Source organism: Gallinula chloropus (genome assembly GCF_964237585.1).
Source record: "Gallinula chloropus genome assembly, chromosome: 1".
Lineage (NCBI taxonomy): Eukaryota > Metazoa > Chordata > Aves > Gruiformes > Rallidae > Gallinula > Gallinula chloropus.
Genome location: NC_140085.1, coordinates 212,611,152 through 212,632,709, shown reverse-complemented (window position 1 = coordinate 212,632,709; position 21,558 = coordinate 212,611,152). Strand labels below are relative to the sequence as shown.

Below are 21,558 nucleotides of genomic sequence, written 5' to 3'. Positions count from 1 at the left end.
TCAATATTACACATAAAAAGCAATGTTTAGTTTACCACAGCAAGACTACAAATAATATGAGACAATTTGAGATGAGCCCCAGTGCATCCAATCTTTTTCTACTGTTGACTATATTTAGTTATTTCACTACTGAGAACAATCACTTCAAAAGTGTTCTAGCATTTAGTCAAACGAGTCAAAACTGGTTAATTACTACACTATGCAGTTGACAGTTAAGCAGTTGTAAGAAAGAGAAGAGGAATTAATAACTGACTGGTACAGAATTTATATTTACAATAAGCATAATAGAACTGGCAAGCAATTATTCATTCTTGGTAAACTAAACATGGCTTGAAGGAAACTCATTAGAGAAAGTATTTTCTAATACCAAATACTAATTCTATACCTCTTTCAACTACTTCCTCTTATATAATATCTGTGTAAGATAACTGAACAGGAGAATACTACCAGGGAAGCACATGATTTTGAAAGTTTATCTTCTCTTTGGGTTACAACAATACAGAGGTGTGGCTAAACAAATCACACTGTTTCCACCTGCCAGTAAGGCAACAGAATACAATTCACAGGCATTCCAGTTTCATATTCCCAAATTTGGGAAGAGATGAACATCACAAGCCTCTGTGCCTGATGAGGTTAACCATCTTAGTACAGAAGACACCATGAAAACCACCACTTTTTAAGGTCAAAGTGAATGTTGAAAAGTGATAAAATAGGAGTCAGCTCTTTCTAGTAATAATGACTAAAGAATAATTGATAAGCACATTTCACTAGAAGTTAAAGACTCCATGTTGTCTTGCAGAAAAGTTTTCCTTTTCTGGATGCAGAGTTGCCTGAAATGTATATATATTCCTGGTTACACAATAGCTCCTACTGCCTCTAATGTATTTTAAGAAAGTAAATTTCAAAACAAATGAAACCAGAGAGCATAATATTTCCCACTTGTGGAAAATCCAGAACACAAGACTACATGTACATATTTTCCATAAGAGGAAGATTCTTATTGCACAAACTTCCTCAGAACCACAAAGTGTCACTCGGTTTGGAATCTAACTGTGCAAGTGAACAACATGAAAAACACATCCCCGTGTAGCAATTCCTTACCAAACAGCAGCTTTGACTAACAGGTGTGGAGTTAAGAGTTTTCACTGAAGATTTTTTTTTTAAATCTTACAAGGTACCCACTTTCCAAGTACCACAAGTGTTTTATGTCTGAAAGCAACCAAAAAAACCATTGAAAATTTTCCATTGTTTTCAAGCTCTTGAGGTTTTGGATAGTTGCCATGAGACCTGCTAAATCCTTAACTACTTCAAAAAAAATGTAGTGTTTGGGTTGTTTGGGGTTTTTTTTTTTTCTATTGTGCAACTTCATTTAGAGCATATTCCTGACTGATCTTTATTTCCTCTCATCCCTCTTCTCTTGCAATGCCTATGATGTCTATATTCGACTTGGCTACAGCCCTCAAGCCACTCTCCAGTTTTCCTCCTTAATATCTCTTCTTAGATTCTGTTTCCTCTTTTCCTGTGACAGCAGTATTAAATTCTGTTCTATCTTCACTTCCAGTAGCTTCCAAATAGTCTCATTTCCTCACAAGAAAATATATTTTGTCACAGGAATAACATATATTTTAATGAGAACAATACAGAAAAGTGTATTTGCTCACTTATTTCAATCCTCACATTAAGGATTGAAGTGCAAGGTCTCCCAAACCAGCAGGAAGTAAACTATCCATAATGATTTTTATTTCTGAAATTCAATGACCTTAATACTTTCACCAGGATAAAACTAATTAGACTCAAAAGGGACAGGTTACATAGTGCTTCATTAACCTAACAGTTTTCCCAAAGAACAACAGAGAGCTTGTAAAGTGATTTTACAGCCTTATTTGCCTATGTACAATTCATTCTAATAGAGCTATAGTTAAAATACAAATTTGTTTCCCTATTTGTCTGCACTCTTCACTTACATTAGTGATGTATGGTTCAATCGCTTGCGCTGTCCTCTTCAGCAAAGCCTTTGCCAGATCATAGGCTTGCTTGTTTAAATTCTAGGGAAGGGGGAAAGAAAACAGAAAAAAAGAGTTAAGGACATGCATTAAAGTTAAAAATGAATAGAAGAATTTAAAGCTATCACATACTGGTAAACTTATTCAAGAAACAGCTCGTTCTCTTTATGTTCAGTAGTAAAAGTAAGTAAAAGAAAAGCTAGTCCAGGTTTTTTTTTTTACTCTCCACTAATAATACTGAGAAAGCTCTTCTCTGGCAAATCAGGGCTTACTTTACTGTGGCCCATGTAAGCCTGACACTCAGTGAAGTCAGTTTCTGCATTTTACTGCTGCTCTTTGTCAGTTTTTCCCCAAAACAGGAAAGCAACATCAAGGCATTTACAGTCACCACAGCAGCAAGACTCTGAACAAGTCTGTAGAAGAAAGTACAATTCTGCCTCCACCATCACAAGCTCTCCATAGTATCTCCCAAAAAGACCTGGTCTGTTTGACTGAGACAGCAAAGAAAAAATAACAAACAAAACATAACAACCCAGAATTTTAGTCTGTGAGCAAAAAAAGGTTTAAAACTACCAACTAATGAAACTAATATAAAGAACAAAAAGCACCACACCACAGCATTCCTATCCCTCCATTTGTCTAACTGGGTTATTGCTCTATCATTGTTTCCTTCCTTCCCAGCAAGTACCCTCCAACCTTTAGTTCCTATGTCCTTTCTCCAATTTCTCTATCACAATCATTTTTCAAGAGTTTTCAGAAGCAAGTGCAATTCTGCTCTTGTGACACCCACAGCAGATTTAGAATTAAGGAAAAGCCTTCAATACCAAAACATATATAATCTATTAATAGCTAATTTTCTCTGTAAAATTATAGTTCATAGAATGATGGAATTAGAGAAAAGCCTGAGTTGGAAGGGACTCATAGGAATCATCAGGTCCAACTCCTGGCTCCACACAGGGCCAGCCAAGTCAGAGCATGGGACTGAGGGCATCGGCCAGACGCTTCTTGAACTCAGCCAAGCTCAGTGCTCTGCCCTGGGGAGCCCGTGCCAGTGCCCAACCACCCTCTCAGTAAAGAACCTCTTCCTAATATCCAGCCTAAACCTCCCCTCTCACAGCTTCATGCCGTTCCCTTGGGTTCTATCACTGGTCACCAAAAAGAGATCATCAGCACCTACCCCTTCACCCCGCCTCATAAGGGAGCCATAGGCTGCAATGAGGTCTCCCCTCAGCCTCCTCTTCTCCAGGCTGAACAAGCCAAGGGACTTCAGCCTCTCAGAAGACTTCCCCTCCAGACCCTTCTCCATCCTCATTGCCTCCTCTGGACACTCTCCAGTAGTTCTGTGTCCCTCTTGTCCTGTGGCCCCCAAACCTGCACCCAGCACTCGAGGTGAGGCCGCACCAGCACAGTGCAGAGCGGGACAATCCCCTCCCTGGACTGGCTGGCCATGCCGTGCTGGATGCACCCCAGGATACAGTTCACCCTCCTGGCTGCCTGGGCACGCTGCTGGCTCACATTTAACTTGCTGGGAACCAAGACCCCCAAATCCCTCTCAGCACAGCTGGGCCTGCAGCATCTGACCTCCCAGTCTCTTTGTGTAGCCAGGGCTGCCCCTTCCCAAGTGTAGAATCCAGCACCTGCCCTTATTGAACTTCATGCTGCTGGTGACTGCTCAGCACTCTGCTTTGTCCAGGACTCCCTGTAAGGCTCCTCCACCCTCAGCAGACAGCTCCTCCAAGTTTGGTGTCATCTGCAAACTTTCCTAAGACACTCTCAAGTCCTGTATCCAGGCTGTTTATGAAAATGTTCAAAAGAACTGGGCCTACAATGGAGCCCTGGGGAACCCCACTAGTGACTGGCCACCAGTCCAATGTCACCTCATTCACTATCACCCTCCAGGCCTGACCCTTCAGCCAACTGCCCACCCAACGCATTATGGCTTTGTCTAGTTTTATGCTGGACACCTTGTCCAGCAAGACACTGTGAGACACAGTGCTGAAAGTCTTAGTTTAATTAAAAAAAAATAGCATTAACTGGCTTTCCTTGGTCAACCTGCTGGGTGACCCTGTCATAAAAAGAAATCAGATTGGATAGACAGGACCTTCCTCTTCCGAGCCCGTGCTGGCTGTGAGCAATGACTGCATTGTCCTTTAGGTGTTTTTTAACAACTCCCAGTATGTTTTTCTCCATAATTTTACCAGGCACTGAGGTGAGACTGACAGGCCTGTAATTAGCAGGCTCTTCTCTCCTACCCTTCCTGAAAATTGGGACAACATTTGCAGCTTCCAGTCAACCTGGACCTCTCCAGGTTCCCAAGATCATTGAAAAATAATTGAGAGAGATCTCGTGATGACATCAGCTAACTCCTTGAGTACCCTGGGATGAATCTCATCGGGTCCCGTGGACTTGTATGGATCCAGGAGGAGCAGCAACTTGCCCACAGGGTTCACTAGACTCTACTATTACCACAGTCATGGTTCTCCAGCTTGCAGGATCTGGAGTCCCAGAGACAAAAGCAAAGACAGTGTTAAACATCTCTGCTTTGTCCATGTCCCTGTCAGCAAGGTGACCGTTCTCACCAAGTAACAGACCAATGCTCCCTGGTCCTCCTCTTGTTGTTAATGTATTTGAAAACCCCCTTTTTTGTTGTCTGCCACAGTTTTGGCCAGCCTGAGCTCTAACTGAGCTCTGGCTGCACAAATTTTCTCCCTATAAAGGTGAGCAGCGTCCCTGTTATCCCCCCACCTTGCCTGATCTTGCTTCCACTGCCATACACTTTCTTTTCCACCTAAGTTCTAGAAGGTGGTCCCTGTTGAGCTAAGCCAGCCTCCTGTCCTGCCTGCTTGATTTCTGACATCTGAGTTGCCTGTTCCCCTGCTTTCAGAAGCTGCTACTTAAAAAGTGACCAGCATTGATGGACCCTGTGATGCCTTCAAAAACAGTTTTCCAGTGCACCTTTTCCAACTAGTTCCCTGAGCAGCCCAAAATCTGCTCTCTCTATTTCTAGTGTTGAAGTTTTGGAGGTAGTTTTTCTCCTTTCAACAGAGATTTCTGAATTCCACTACTTCATGGTCACTGCAGACAAGACAGCCACCTACCACCACTCCCCCCAGAGTCAGACATCTAGGAGGACACCTTTCCTCATTGGCTCCAGTTTTGATGAGTCTTTGCAGTTTTTAAAACCCAGCATATTCCATTCACAAGGCAACAGTATAAAGGGGTAGTTTTGCGGTAGTTCATCCATAAAAGGAAACAAACTTCCTTTTTTAGCACAATGAAAAGCAAACACAAGATGCATTGCCACACTTCAGGTGTTTCTTTCTTCGCCTGCAGACGTGATTCTTCACAGCTATCCCAATGAAAAGGAAGATTTACAAAGAGCTGGAGAGTATTGTTTGTAATGTCAAAAGCTGTAGAACTGTAGTGTTCTAGACAACAATGGGAAGAGATTAACATTTTCCACCAATACAAACAAAAAAGGTCTTTGACTCCTCTACTGATAGAAAGAAGTTAGGAGCCTGAAGTTAGAAGTCTATAAAGATTCATGCCTGAAGTATCTGCTCTACTCACAGCCACTACAAAAGGTGAATAAACCTCCCAGTTCTGCCAGGATACTTGAATGCTTGAGTAAGATGCTAACTTCCTTGTAATTTCCTCTTATCAAATCAAGAGACAAAGGTCACACTGGCAGTTTTGTTTAGGTTTTTTTTACTAACTGTACAGCTATTCCAGGTCCCAGAAGAGAGAAGGTTCTACATGTTAATTGCTCTTTATGGCTAATAAAAAATTAAAATACAAAGCACACATTTGTTTTCTGTTATTTAGCTATGGCTGTGATTGCTTAGGAAACTAAAGGCCCAAATAACCACAACAAGGACCATATGCCACTTCCAATTCTTCCCTGATCCTTCTTGACTTGCACAGTTTACCTCTACCAAAAGAAGGAAAACTCATTTCACCTGGGAAAGGGTGAACTCTAAGTCATGAGCCAGAGCTGATTTACATATAAAACAAGTCTGAACAGCAGACCTAGCAGAGCAGAGCTCCAAGAGGCAGAGATATTTTGATTCACATAATGACAGTTTCAGTTTGTATCCTTACACAGCAGTTCACTTTAGAAAAGCCACCCTAATGCATCTACACAGCGAGCAATAGCTGAAGTTTTAAAAAAGAAACACAAAATTTTTGCATATAGCCTTAGGAAAGTAGATCTTCCATAATTAAGCCACCAAAGGCCAGACAAAAAAAATCTCCTAACTCCTTAATGTTTGCCAAGATGAATGCTAGAAGCAGCTATTTGCAATTGTGGATTATCATGGAATCACAGAATCACAGGGGTTGGAAGGGACCTGGAGAGATCATGGGGTCCAACCCCCCTGCCAAAGCAGCTCCCCAGCTCATATTGCACAGACAGGCGTCCAGACGGGGCTGGAATCTCTCCAGAGATGGAGACTCCACCACCTCCCTGGGCAGCCTGTCCCAGGGCTCTGGCACCCTCACTGGGGAAAAGTTCTTCCCGTGTTGCTGTGGAACTTCCTGTGCTTCAACATTCATAAGGTCCCCTCAAGTCTCAAGACTGAACAGTCCCAGCTCACTCAGCTCTTCCTCACAGGAGAGATGCTCCAAGCCCTTCATCATCTTCGTAGCTGTGCTGTGAAGTTAGCTATTTCTTTCATGTTTCATGCTCTTGACTTAATCCAAACGATACCTAGGACCCTCAAATGTCCAGATGTCAAAGCTTCTGACAATAACAATGCCAGAAAATTAATCAAAGCACACAAGTTTTCTTCTCCCTTTTCCAGCTTCAGGACAGAAGTAGAAACAAGAAGCAGCAGCACTGCCTCAGTTGAAATGAAAGCAGGAGCAACCCAATCCATCACCAAAACAGCTTCAAAAGATCTTTAAAAGGCATCCAACCTAACTTTCTGACTAATTTAATAGCCACAAAGACACGTTAAACTTTGCCTGAAGGAGAAATTTTAGAAGGGTTTAGAGAAGTTCTTCTATCGTTACCCTCTGTACAATCTTTCTGTACATTCAGAAAAAACCTCCCATGTATTTCAAGATTTTTTAAGGATTTAAGAAAGCCTTCACTGATGGGGACAACCATCTTTGTCAGGATGCCTGTAAGAGCATGTAAGCACTCAGTGGGGATAAGCTCTCTAGAGTCCCGAATTGAGCAGTACAGCATCAGCTTAAACAGTGTTTCAAAGTAATCATCAGTAATTACTACACTTGGAAGGGAAAAGCAGAAATTAGTATTGATTAATAAGAATAAAGAAGAATCCATGAAAAAGCAGAACACAGATGATCTGTGAGAAAATTGATAAGTTCAATGCAATACCTAAACCAGACTCAAGATGCTGCAGACAGACCTTTCCCAAATAAACCTCCAGTTTTCTTTCAGAAAAAGATGTTAATAAATAGTGAACAATTTATTGGTTTGTTGGGTTTCTTTTTTAAATGCCTAGGCAGCCTTCAGCACTAGGATTTGAAGACAAACCACCTCTGTCAAATAAAGCCTTTGTTCCCTACGTGGTTTTTGTGTAGACACTGCTCACATCTCAAGCTTCTTGCACTTCTAGACAGTTTGCAACAGGTTTTCCTACCTGTTCTCTAGAAGTGTTTGACAAACTTCCATTGCAGACACAAGGCATCCTCTCTCACAGCATGGCACAGGCATTTCTATGTCTAGAGAGACCATGGTCTCCAGGACCATTAGGCAGAGAGGCAGAAATCAGTTGCACTAACAGTGGGGTTGACAGTGATGGAAGTGCATACCCACTGATTTTTTTCAGCTACTTTTTCCAGTTGCCTCTCAAGATCCAATCTCAAACTGCTCAAAGAAACTGAGTGAAATAATTTGTAGGCATCCTTTAAAAAGCCCCACAAGCAACACAACAGAAAACAAATGTATGTCCCATTTTTCTTTCTGCAAAATGGAAGCTAGCACCAAGAAAGTCCTTAATTTTATAACTTTAGGAATATAATCAAATGCTAAGCCTGTATCTAGAGCAAATATTCTTTAGAAAAATACATGTTAGTATATTATTTTCATGCTATTTGAAAAGGGTCTTCAATTTAAATTTTATTATCAAAGACACAGCAGTAGAATTTGTATGCAAAAACTCTTGACAAAACAGCTTTAACAGATTCTCTGCTGCAGGAAAGAAACAAGTTTTTAAGGATGGCTGACAAAGAAAAAGCTCAGCTGAAGTGTTGCCAAGATAGTTAACACTAATTATTAAGCAAGTTGCTAGTGGAAAAAGTGAGGAATTTAATTGTGAATATCACTTTTTGGAAAAGATAAGCATGTAAAGCATGTGGGATGTGCAATGTGGGATTCCCTGAAGTATTCCTGAGGCAGAAAGTGGAACACTCTGGCAAACACTCAAGGAAATAAATTACAATTTGCCTTCTAAAACACTAAACATACACAAAATTGTGTACAGGCACTGCCATAAAGGCTTTATAATTTAAAATGGCAATTAAAGGGACAGGAATGCTTCCCCCCCCCCCCTTTCATATTGATTACCTCTCCCTTGCTTCTAGCCTTTTCTGGGTTTAATTCATTATTTATTCATTTAATATACTCTTCATACCATCTTATCCAAAGAACTGCAGTAGAGTTCATAGAAAAGTAGAAACGAAAACCCCTAAAAGGAAGTTGTTTGTTGTTTTACTGAATGATCTGATACCTGCTGTAGTGCTGTAACAAGCCTGTGCACACTGTAACATGTTCTCTGGTACCAGTGTCAGCTGCTTGCATTCAGCTTTACATCAATACAGCTTTTATTCTGGTCAGCAAAACGTGTACCCAACTCAAGTGGGCTAAGGCAGCTCAGAGTACCTCTGTGACCACTGACCAAGGCAGACAGATGTTTGGCAGTACTTATGCCCATGTTCTTGCAGGTGTCCTGCCAGCACCATTGCTTCTTAGACTTACAACTCTAGGACTATGGGCCATACCCTGTGTTCCTCTCAAAAGCAAGGTCAAAAAATTTTCCTGAGAGGTAAGAGTATAAAATAAACCTTTGGTAAACTGTTCTAACTGGGTCCTACTACTCTTTACAGTATTCATATAATTTTTTGCATCAACCTGTTTAATATTGAATTTCAGCTATTGGACCTCAGCATTCAGGACCCAAAGCTACATCAGGTTCCAACCTTCTGTTCCCAATACATGCTGCCCCTTTATTAAATTAAACAGATTAAGCTCCTCAAGTCTTTAACCTAGTGTTACCCATGAAAACTGTTTATACCTCAGAAGTTATATTTGTGCTACCAGTATTTTCTAGAATACCATCCTTCAATCCACAATCTTCCTTCTGGCTGTATTGCAGCTACACCACTTGCCTTTCTCACTGCTACACACACAGTTGTATTTACAGCAATCTCTCTATCAGATCATTGTCAAACCTGAGCTAATAACCAATTTGTGCTCCTCTTACTCCATTTAAAAAACCAACCAAACTACAATTCTTTTAGTCCCCAGGGAATCTGGATAGATAAGGATTCACTACTTACTATGACACCACTACCTGGCATTATGCCATTTTTTGTGGAGCCTGATCTTAATGCCTAAGTCAGGTAAGACATAGCATTTTTTTAGGGTGGACCTTATCTTTAACCCCCTTGTAGTTGTCTGTTCAATAGAGATGAGTGGAACAAGTCTCACTCTGAATTTATTATGCTTTTCCAACATGACACCAGCACCCACAGGAAGTTGTTAGATGGCTGCATAATCTCCAAAACTTTAAACAGACACCATGATATGAAACAAATATATTAGAAGTTTCTTTCCATTACTATGAAAAAGGTCAAAAAACTTAAACCAGTAAAAGTACTCAGCATATGGTATAAAATGACCTATTTCAGTTAGAAAACAAGCTGTTCACTAGAATCCTGTCCAAAGAGCCAGTTTGATTAACACAAGAACACCCAAAACCCTGAACACCTCATCCTATTAAAACGTTCAGTCAGTAACTTTAAATCCACTATAAAGCAGGATTGACTTAAAGGATTGACAGCCATTCCAACAGGACTCAAATTCTGCAACTCAGTTTATTAAATGTGAATCATTTCAGAGTAAAATCAGATCAAATGCAACACAGGTGATAATGAAACAACAGATCACAGAATCACAAGGTTGGAAAAGACCTTTGAAGATCATCAAGTCCAACCATTCCCATCCTAAGCTAAACCAGATCCCTAAGTACCTCAGCTACCCTTTTCTTGAACACATCCAGGGAAGGTGACTCAACCCCCTCCCTGGGCAGCCTGTTCCAGGCCCTGACAACTCTGTCAGGAAAACATTTGTTTCTAATGTCCAATCTGTCCCTGCCCTGGCACAGCTTCATGCCATTGCCCCTTGTCCCATCTCCTGTCCCCTGGCTGAAGAGACCATCGCCCACCTCTCTACAACCTCCCTTCAGGTAGTTGTAGGTGGGGAGAAGGTCTCCCCTCAGCCTCCTCTTCTCCAGGCTAAACAGCCCCAGCTCCCTCAGCTGCTCCTCAGAGGATTTGCCCTCCAGTCCCTTCCCCAGCCTGGTTTCCCTTCTCTGCACTTGCTCCAGGACCTCAATGTCAAGATGTTCAAGATGCTGAACAGCTGAAAAATACAAACTGAAATATTTTGCACAATGCTTCTGTTTCTTGCATTTCAAGGCTTAACTTTGTGCATCTGAATTTTTGCCATAAAAATTTCAGTCTGGCCCTGGCACAGGAGTACTAGGCTCCTTGAAGGACACAGTAAACCCTATCAAAACCCCTCCAACTAATCTATACTACAGTCTGTGACCCTACAGAGTCAATACACAAATACTGTCTGTGCTGTTGATTTACTGAAATCGATGCTTTGTGCTAAGACACTACGCTGGACTACTTGCTATGTTCTTCAGAGAGCACCTTATAAAAGAGTATTCATTTTTTTCTGGCACACTAGAGTTAAAAACAAGCATTCTGAAGGTGAAAAAAATCTCAGAGCTTAAGACTACTTAAACTTACTGTAGTTTCTAAGAAGTCTAAGTCAGCCCTTTCCTGAACACACTTAAAGATAAAAGCTGTCAGATGACAGCCAGAACTGTCCAAAATACAGCTAAGCACACATTTCCCAAATAGTTTCCCCAAATCCTTTGTCAAACACAACTTAAAAGTAGTCTTCTACACTGCAGCCCAAGAGATTCCAGCGAGTTTTCTGAACAAATATGACAGACTTCCTTGCTTTTTAAACATTTAACCTCACAGTGCATAAACTGAGGAATAGCTTCAAACTGTGTATCTGTAAGACACTTGTCTGGGGTTTTTGGACAAAACATTAAGGAAAGACAGCCATCACTTGGGCTCTTCAGGCACAACCACTTCTGAACATAGTTCTGTGGCTGTATCAAAGACATACCAATGTGCTTTCAGTACCACCAAAGCAACATTTCTGAAATACAACAGAGCCAACCACCAATCAGCAGGTGTAACTTTTTACTTCCCACTTAGGGCAGCACATCAGTTTGAACTGTTGACACATCATTACACTAATTAAGAACTTGCCAATAAGTTCTATTTGTATTGACTGTACATAAAAATCTTCTCTGTAAATTCATATGACATTAAAGCTTTTAAATTACTATGACCACTGATAACTGGGTTTATGGCAAGTGATTCAAAGCAATGAAACTCTACTGAGTTTTCTGGCTATTAAAATTACTTGTTTGATAAAATAGATCCAAGTAATAGGAACATATTTGCTACAGCTGTTCTCTCAATGAAATCTAAATATCTGAATACATACATTCAATAAGTCATGATAAAAAAAAAATTAAGCCACTCTTACCTTATGTGCTGGCACGAGATTAACTAACACTGTATCCAAAAGTTCCTGCGACACAGTATCTCCCTCACAAATGATAGAGCTCATGAGATCAACCATGTGCATGTGTACTTTTTGGTTATGGCCATTGCTGCAATTAAAAAATGAGATTTCTTAGTGTACTGTTGATATAAAATGCAACTTCCATTCAGAGTACTCCCTGTGATGGTGAAAAACAACATGGAATATAACAACCCAATCAAAAAGTTTTCTTAGAAATCAAATACTGAAGTTTCTTGGCTGTATATACCTCTTTCCAAACTGTTCTTGAATCTCATTCCCTCTTCATCTACTACTGTAATAAAAGAGACTACTGTACCCTACCTGGAAAATGTGGTGCATTAGAACATTCCTTCCACTGGTGACACTACACCTGGAGCACTGTGCCACACTCTGGCCTCCCTAGCACAAGAGACGCACAGACATCCAGGAGTTCGTCCTGCCCAGGGCCACAGAGATGACTAAGGGACTGAAGCACCTCTCATACAAGGAGAGGGTGAGAGCTGATGTCTTATTTTACCCTCAAGAAGAGATGGCTTAGGGAGAAACTTATCATTAAGTTTAAATACCTGATGCTGGGAGAAAAGACAGAGCAAGACTCTCCTCAGTGGTGTGTGGTGACAGGAAGAGGCAGTGAGCCCAAGGTGAAATACAGGACGTACCATTTAAACATAAAAATCTTTCAGAATGTGAACATGATTGAGCACTAGAAGGTTGTGTAGGCATGAAGTCTCCATCCTTGGAGATGTTCAAAACCCAACTGGCCACTGTCATTGGAAACGTGCTGTAGCTGACCTGGTTTGAGCGAGGGGGCAGACTAGACAATCTCTAGCAGCACATTTTAGTGTTCACTCTTTTCTGACTCACGTTTTTATAACAATAATCCTCCTAATTCCTAAGGACTGCATACTGCACCATTCACTTTCAATTGTGTCCAGTTCTGGACTCCCTGGGATAAAAGAAGACAGGGATCTCCTGGAGAGAGTCCAGAGGAGGCTACAAAGACGATGAAGGGCCTGGAGCATCTCCCCGATGAGGAAAGGCTGAGTGAGCTGGGACAGTTCAGCCTGAAGAAAAGAAGACTAAGGGGGGACCTTATTCATGTTTGTCAATATCTGAAGTATGGGATGCAGGGGGAATGGGCAGCCCCTTTTCAGTGCTCTGTGGAGACAGGACAAGGGGCAATGGCTGCAAGTTGGAGCACAGGAAGTTCCACACCAACATGGGGAAGAACTTTTCCCCAGTGAGGGTGCCAGAGCCCTGGGACAGGCTGCCCAGGGAGGTGGTGGAGTCTCCATCTCTGGAGAGATTCCAGCCCCGTCTGAACGCCTGTCTGTACAATATGAGCTGGGGAGCTGCTTTGGCAGGGGGGTTGGACTCCATGATCTCTCCAGGTCCCTTCTAACCCCTATGATTCTGTGATTCTGTGACCAGAATTTAAAAAAAAAAAAAAAAAAATCAGTAAAAGACAATCAAAGTAAATTGTTTCGACAAAAGATGATTTGCAGCGTGTATTTGTTAATTAAAACACGTAAAATCAACAGCCAGTACTGCTACCTTTAGTTCCCTAGTTCAGCTTAACTAATCTCATTAGCACCAAAAGTCACACAGACTGACCACCTAGGTTAGAAACATCTGACCTCAACCATGCAATCCTGTAATTGGGGGTGACAATACTTACTTTATTACTGAAAAGAGCGTTCTGTACAACTGCGTAAAAATCTCATTGCTGTCTTCTAATTCAAAGCATATGTTATAAGACTTGACCCAAGCAATGTTCTGTGTTGAACAAGAAAAATATAAAAGGAGTAGTTAATACAAGATTAAGTTGAAAAATTACATTTAACAGGTATTATGAAATAAGCTATGGAGCTTACCTCAAGCAAATAAAAATATCGATTAAACTGGGGGCTTTTTGTATCTTCTAAACCTTTAAGTTGCCTTGTTATGAACATAAATATATCCTGAAAAGAAAGAAGTGGGAGTTATTTAATCAGCTGCAATGAAACTTTCAAAATTAATTAATTCTAATTACTAGGATTACTTATCACCACAAAACACACAACACTGACACTCACACTGCTTCACTATCCAAAAGGTGATGTACATCCTCACTGAGAATGTAAAATTTTGAAATGCTTGAAATCTCTTTAAAAGGTTGAAAAGCAACCTTTTTCTAGGGAAGCAAAAGCTCTCCTTTTCCAAAGGGAAACATTCAACTTGACAAACAGAGATGCAACTGGCTGACATGCTGCAGAAGTCATGAGATCATCCAGAAGTACAAATTTTACTTCACACTGCAACAGGTTTCACAGAACAGGAAAAAAGTGGTAGGCAACCACAGCTTTCCTAAGAGTGGTGTTCTAAGTTTCCACTCTATTGCTTGTGCATTTCTCAGTTGTTATCCTACTGACCAAGTTTCTCCTGCTTCCTTTATCAACTTTCAGCACCAGAAGGATTCTTCAGAAAGTCTTATACAGAATAAATTCAAAACACGTTGTAAAGACGACTCAATTAGGAACAGATTGGAAACATCCAGTAAGGTGTCTTTTTAAAATGCTTTTCACATTCAGATAATTAACAGCTGGAAATTCATAGCTACTATATTAAATCAAAAGATTCAAAAGTACAAATCACCAGGACGTGTTCACAACCTCAACTGTATCTATAATATAGGTATAAATTCAATATATTATAAGAGGTATAAAGTTGCAATAATAAATACAATAAAGCCTCACAGTTAACCCCTCCCCTAAAAAAAACCTTATCCTTGAGTCTTGAAAGCTTTTCTGTAACGTTTCCTAAGCACCAGTTCCTCTCAAGCCAAGAATAATACTATGGACAAAAGACAAGAACAGGGTTCCTTTTTTCCAATGCTGTAAATGTCCCACATGAGATCCTTGTCTCCAGTTGAGAGACATGGATTTGACAGATGGAACAGTCAGTGGAATTGGCTGGATGGTTGCAGGCAAAGAAAGAGTTGCAGTCAACATCTTGATATCCAAGTGGAAATCAGTGACAAGTGGTATTCCTCTGGGGTCAGTACTGGGACTTGCACCATCTCACATCTCTGCAGAGACATGGACAGTGGGATAGGGGGCACCCTCAGCAAGTTTTCTGACAACACCAAGATGTGTGGTGCGGTTGACACATGGGAGGGAGGGGAAGGGAAGCCATCCAGAAGGATCTTGACAGACTTGAGTGATGAGTCCACATAAGCCTCATGAAGTTCAACAAGACAAGAGGCCCAGCACAATCCTGAGCACAACTGCAGGCTGATAAGAAAACTAACTGACAACAGCCCTGAGGAGGACAACTTGGGGGTGTTGAATGATATAAAGCTCATCATGACACAGCAATGCACACTTGAAGCCCAGAAAGCCAACCATATCCTAGGCTATGTCAAAAGTGTGACTGGCAAGTCAAGGGAGGTGATTCTCTACACTGCCCTTGGCAGACCCCACTTGGAGCACTGCATCCAGCTCTATCAATGGAATATCTACGGAGTACTGCATCTAGACACTATCTTGATCCAAATTCAAATGTTACTGTAGCTGTATCTCTACACAATGCTTGCTGTGCTTTTTCTTCCACCCCCCCACCCCCCACCCCCCCCCCAAAAGAAATCCTGACAGCCTGTGTAATCTGGTTTTCACCTAGAACCACAGCAAGTGCTCATTTTAATGAGTGATACTGGATTTTGTGGGTTTATTGCAGTATCACTGAATGGCTTAGGTTGGAAGGGATCTTGAAGATTATCTAGTTCCATTCTCTCTGCCACAAGCAGGGACACCCTCCATTAGACCAACTCGCCCAAATCCCCATCCAACCTGGCCTTGAACACTGCCAGGGAGGGGGCAGCCACAGCTTCTCTGGGCAGCCTGTGCCAGAGTCTCACCAACCTCATAGTAAACAAATTCTTACTAGAATCTAATCTACATCTACACTCCTTCAGTTTAAAGCCGTTACCCCTTGTCCCACTGCTTCATGCCCCTGCAAACAGCCCCTCTCCAGCCTTCCTGTAGGCCCCTTCAGACACTGATAGGCTGCAATAAGGTCTCCCCAGAGCCTTCTCTTGCCCAGGCTGAACAAACCCAACTCAGCCTGTATACACAGGGGAGGTACTCCAGCCCTCTGACCATTTCTTTGTACACATACAATATATCTAGCATCTTCACAAATAATGGCATCAATTGAAAAAACTAATTATTGTTATTATTGTTTGTTCTTTTTCCTGTTTTAAAGGAAGGCAGCCTACACTCTAAAGTACTCAAAGTTTTAATATGTAGTTTTTCCCTTTTTTATATGATGTTTCTCCCTTTTATTAACATACAGAACACACTACTTGAACATACATTTATAAATGCAAAACTCAGAATAAAATAAATTTGGGCTGCAGCTAAAAAATGGCAACATTTCCACAACTTAGATAATAGAGTTTCATATCAGACACTCTAAAGCAAGTCTACATTATAACCCAGATTCTAAAAGCAAAAGTGCTTACGTTTCAGCTTTAGGAAAATCACTGAATGTTGTTTGTGTCTTGCTGTCTCAATACCAGTTAACCACAATGGCTTCAGTAAGCATCAGAAGCATGGCTTTCACCAGCCACAGAACACACTCAGACAGCTGAAGTTCTGCTACCATATGCACCTGTGAACACCTCCACCCCAGCAGCCAGGAACATGGTCCATTTGTCCAAACTCTTTTCTTTGACACATGCAAACAATTAGAATGTCTTTCCCCCCAAGAAAATCTGATTTGTGCTTTAGGCTTTACCCAGACTGAGAAGGATTTAAATAAGTTTCTAGATCCCAAAAGAGCAATCCTGTTCCAGTTCTGCCATGAGCAGGCTAAAAGCAATTTCTATCCCTATTGTCAAAGCTCTTTCTACACTCAGCAAGGAATGGAAGATTTATACTGAAGATACACATAAAAGAGAAACATGATTTTGGTCCTTCTCTCACATCTCACTAACAGGAGATACTGAGAATTACAAATTCATGAGAGATCATGAATAACAAAAAGATCCAAAGAGTCTTAAGCAAGTGCAACAACTTTAAGATTTAAGTTTTCCCCTCTAATGAAATTGTCCTTCTGAGCACTTTTCCATCTTTAATTTTGGTGCTAAAATTTACTAGAGGATAAGATACTAATTTACTATGGATAAGATACTAAATACTGGGTAAAAATAGTGCCAAGGTAACACCCAAGAGGAAGCATTCTTCCTCTTACCTCTTTGTCATAAAGTGGATGGAACTCTTCAATATTTGTATCAGAGCTTGTCCTGCAACCACAAAAGCTGTGTTCAGCGGAAAGAGGTTTGCAAAAAACCACCTCAGTAGCCATAGGCAAACGTCTGTCCTGTCTGTCTGTCCTTTATTTCTCAAAATGTCTTTAGCAATCTGCATCAAGAGCCTGAATTCTGATACCTGCCCAGATTACCAAACTGAATGCTGACAGTGGAACTTCCTAGTCTGTTCAGAGCTCTATCCAAGTGGCATGTTTACACTGCAAGTATGAGATCAGGAATGTAAACATTTCAAATTTTATAGCATATAATATTGGAACTCAGTAGCATTTGATAGATCATATTCTGTAAGGAGCAATATTACAATTTGCTAGCCCTACTCAGGAAGAGGAAAACGCCTCTAAGCCTAACAAGCAGAGGAATACTCACACTCAAAACTGAAGCAGAAATCAGGATGACTCAAAACCTGATATAAATACAGCACAGTAAAGAAAGCTAATGGTTGCCTCCAGTTGAAGATGGAGTAATCAATAAGTAAGCTAACCAGATGATGTGTAATCAGAGGTGAAACAATTCAGAATTAAGGAAATAGAAATCCCTAGGTATCCCTCCAGTATGTCTGAAAACAAAGGATGCACTACAGTTCAAACTGTACTGTTTGCCCAACTTAGGAAACACTTCTGGTGCAAGCACTAGATCAGAAATTGAGTGATTTCTTCTTGAGTCATAATAGGTATCTTCTACCACAACCATATTTTTATCTGTGGGGGAAAAAAAACAAAACAAAAAAGCCCCCACACACTCTGAAACCAGGGACACAAAGCACACATTTTTCAGTGTTATTCTCCCCTGCAAGATTTTCTAGAAGACTCGGTTCATCACTAAGTTCAGACTGTGGAAGGGAAGTAACTTGCTTTTGTGAGTTAGATAAGGAAATTCTCTTTTTTAAAAAACATTTACAAAGAGGAGCCACACACACCAATCTAAAATTCAATTTTTCCTCAAACAAATGGGGTGTATCTGTACTGCCTTTATAAACCTGGCATTTTTCTATCAACCATCTCCATCTAGTGGGATCGGTGATGTTTGTAGTTGAAGAATTTTCCAATTCACATCAGAAATCATTATCCCCTGTACAAAATACTTTTCTTTGTTTCAATAGAATCTTTACTTATAGAAATACAGTAATCACTTCTTGGTAGTTAATTGGGAACAGCAGGGTGTCTTCCTAATTGAAGGAACTCGCTGTCTTGTGGGAGACTGTGATAAAAGCTATAGAAATATCAATTTCTCAAGTAACCTGCATCTCCAATGACAGTTCAGTAACAAAATTTATTTTCAATATAAATCCAAAACTCGACAAGTGTATCACTTCATCTGATGAACATTTGACCTGATCTAACATTCCTATCCCAGAATCAAGTCAAAACCTTGAATTACTGGGGTTGAACCAGAAATAAAAGGAGGAGGGGAAAAAAGCTACAATCAACTATATTAATCCTTGGTGTGGAAAGGGAGATTAATTCAATTTACCTTCAGTTTATCAGGTGAAGTATATGGAGCTTCGGGGGCATAAATTCTGAAGATATCAGCAAGACAACATGCTACCAGCAAACGTACATCCTTGTCAGGATGTTTGAGAAAAAAATCTGAAGCAAGATGTAAAGCAAGATTTAGGTAGAGTTCCTTTTCTTCTTCAGAATCCTGGTCCATATCCATGAAAGTTTTCACAACCATCTAGAAAGACAGACAGGCATCAGTACATAAAATGAAGCTCTCTGTGCAACAGGTCACATACTGAAAAGTTCCTTTTCTGGTTTTGTGTAACTTCTATCAGAAGCACTGTTAGCAATGCAGTAGTACTTATTTAACACATGTCTTATTTTTCAGGGTACAGGAAGACTAACCAAGTCTTCCATCAATTGTCACAACACACAGACTCAGCAGTTACTGGAATTCCAGTTGTAGTACTTCACCTATCTTTGAGAAACCATATAATCAAGTTGACCAATTAAAAAACTAGAAGAGTGCTCACTGTTGCAGCCATTTACTGAAAAATACAGAAAAACTTTATTTTGAATACTTCTTTCTCCCTGAAGTGTTCATGGTTACAGGTTTTCTCCTTTTTCTCTTTCCATTTCAGGTTTTTCTCTACTGCTGCCTCAAGAACAAATGTATTCTCTGGTCTGCCCAGAAGCAGAGCACAGGCTTTCAGCTGCAACATATATAAATCCACCACAGCCCAGCAGCACGTGTGTTGTCCAGCAGGACTAAAATGCCTATTGGCATTATAAAGATCCAGTACACTAAAGTTCCAGAAGAAGAATAAAAATCTGGGACACCAAGTATAAACATCCTAAACAGAAGAAAAAAAACCAGGAAAAGCAGGAAGATGCTAATAGCACTAGTAATGAGTATTTGCTTAAACATTTGATGAGCCCAGGCCAACTGATCTGTGCTATAAGCAAGGGAGTTTTCAGGCATCTGAGGTGTGTTATGAAGACCCAACATCTTAAATTTGGGATGTGAAACTAATGCCTCCATTAAGTCTCCTAATGGGCTTCTGCTTTAGTGTAAGGAGGTTGGAAGACTCTTAAAAGACCCACATAAATATATATATTATATATATATCACCATATCACCTATCACCATATTGATAAACAATCTATTTAAAAGGTTGGAAGAGAAAAAAATATTGACAACACAATGTTAATTAGGCTTTCCTCCAATTTCTTATTTGTATCACAGAGACATAGGTATTTTAAGGATTTAACTCTTGTTAAATTTAACAAAACTGTAATAAATACTTAACTACATAAACCTAAGAATTAAAGTGAAAACTCCCATCTGTTTTCCCAGTGAGATTTTTTAAGAACAACGATGTCAATTAGGATCCTAAAAACCATCACACACAACCCAAAACCACTACAACTTTTACTTTTCTAGTTTGTTCCCCACCCCACATTATTATAAACGGTCAAGTAGCAACAAATCCTACTTTATAGAAGGAAAGACTTCTACATAATTACCACAGCAGCTGTAAAGTTTTCAAGCATATTAGAATCCTTCACTTAAAGGCACAGAGGATTAATAGCTTATGCACACACATCACTGCAGCTGAGAGAAAAATAAAGCCCAAAAGAAATTTATAAATTTCTGGACCAATGGGCTGAGACCAACAGGATGAAGTTTAACATGGCCAAGTGTAGAGTGCTGCACATGGGACAGAACAACCCCCTGCAGCGCTACAGGCTTGGGGAAGGTTGGCTGGAGAGCTGTCAGGCAGAGAAGGACCTGGGGGTGTTGGGTGACTGCAGGCTGAATATGAGCCAGCAGTGTGCCCAGGCAGCCAAGAAGGCCAATGGCATCTTGGCTTGTATCAAAAACAGTGTGGCCAGTAGGTCTAGGGAGGTAATTGTGCCCCTGGACTGGGCATTGGTGAGGCCACACCTCGAGTGCTGTGTCCAGTTCTGGGCTCCTCACCATCAGAAGGACATTGAGGTCCTGGAGCGAGTGCAGAGAAGGGCAACCAGGCTGGGGAAGGGGCTGGAGGGCAAATCCTCTGAGGAGCAGCTGAGGGAGCTGGGGCTGTTTAGCCTGGAGAAGAGGAGGCTGAGGGGAGACCTTCTCCCCACCTACAACTACCTGAAGGGAGGTTGTAGAGAGGTGGGCGATGGTCTCTTCAGCCAGGGGACAGGAGATGGGACAAGGGGCAATGGCATGAAGCTGTGCCAGGGCAGGGACAGATTGGACATTAGAAACAAATGTTTTCCTGACAGAGTTGTCAGGGCCTGGAACAGGCTGCCCAGGGAGGGGGTTGAGTCACCTTCCCTGGATGTGTTCAAAAAAGGGTAGCTGAGGTACTTAGGGATGTGGTTTAGCTTAGGATGGGAATGGTTGGACTTGGTGTTCTTCAAAGGTCTTTTCCAACCTTGTGATTCTGTGAAAATAATAATTTCAGGTAGAAAATATAGCAATAGGATCACCGAACACTTTATACAAGAAAAGTCAATCTGCAAACAGTTACTCATATACTAACCTTTAGCCTTCTGACCATCTCTTCTTTAGATATTTTGTCAGAGATTTCTTTAACTCCTGGAGGATACGTGATTTTTCCATCATTGGCTCTTGTCTTTGAATGAGCCATGACTTCACGGATTTAAAACTGAAAAAAAAAAAAAAAAAGAAGTCCATGTTGTTTAGCTAGTTTAGCTTTACCTTGCTTGTCCCACTTTCACATAACACATATAGGAACATCCAGACTAAGTGCAAACACACAAGGAAACAACACTAGGCTAAATATTTTGATTGTTTTCCACAATCTACATCATGGTCCACTGCAATGGTTTTGATATGCAGGTAGGCTGTCCTATACAACAATACAACTATCAAGTAGTACACAACAGGAAAGCTAAAAGCCCTCACTCCTGACTATTTCATCT

The 21,558-nt window shown here is 40.8% G+C and overlaps 1 protein-coding gene across 2 annotated transcripts in view; it reads right to left on the bottom strand.

Moving 5' to 3' along the window:
• PDS5B (PDS5 cohesin associated factor B) overlaps positions 1–21,263 on the bottom strand; it is a gene marked incomplete at its 5' end in the record, with an annotated part of 97,292 nt that extends 76,029 nt beyond the window's left edge. For both annotated transcript variants that reach the window (XM_084264677.1, XM_084264678.1), the window contains 6 exons: positions 1,965–2,045; positions 11,830–11,956; positions 13,547–13,644; positions 13,743–13,829; positions 18,650–18,853; positions 21,156–21,263. In XM_084264677.1, the coding sequence (XP_084120803.1) occupies positions 1,965–2,045; positions 11,830–11,956; positions 13,547–13,644; positions 13,743–13,829; positions 18,650–18,853; positions 21,156–21,263 (705 nt within the window). The remainder of the gene's footprint in view (positions 1–1,964; positions 2,046–11,829; positions 11,957–13,546; positions 13,645–13,742; positions 13,830–18,649; positions 18,854–21,155) is intronic.
• Positions 21,264–21,558: the final 295 nt, after the last annotated feature.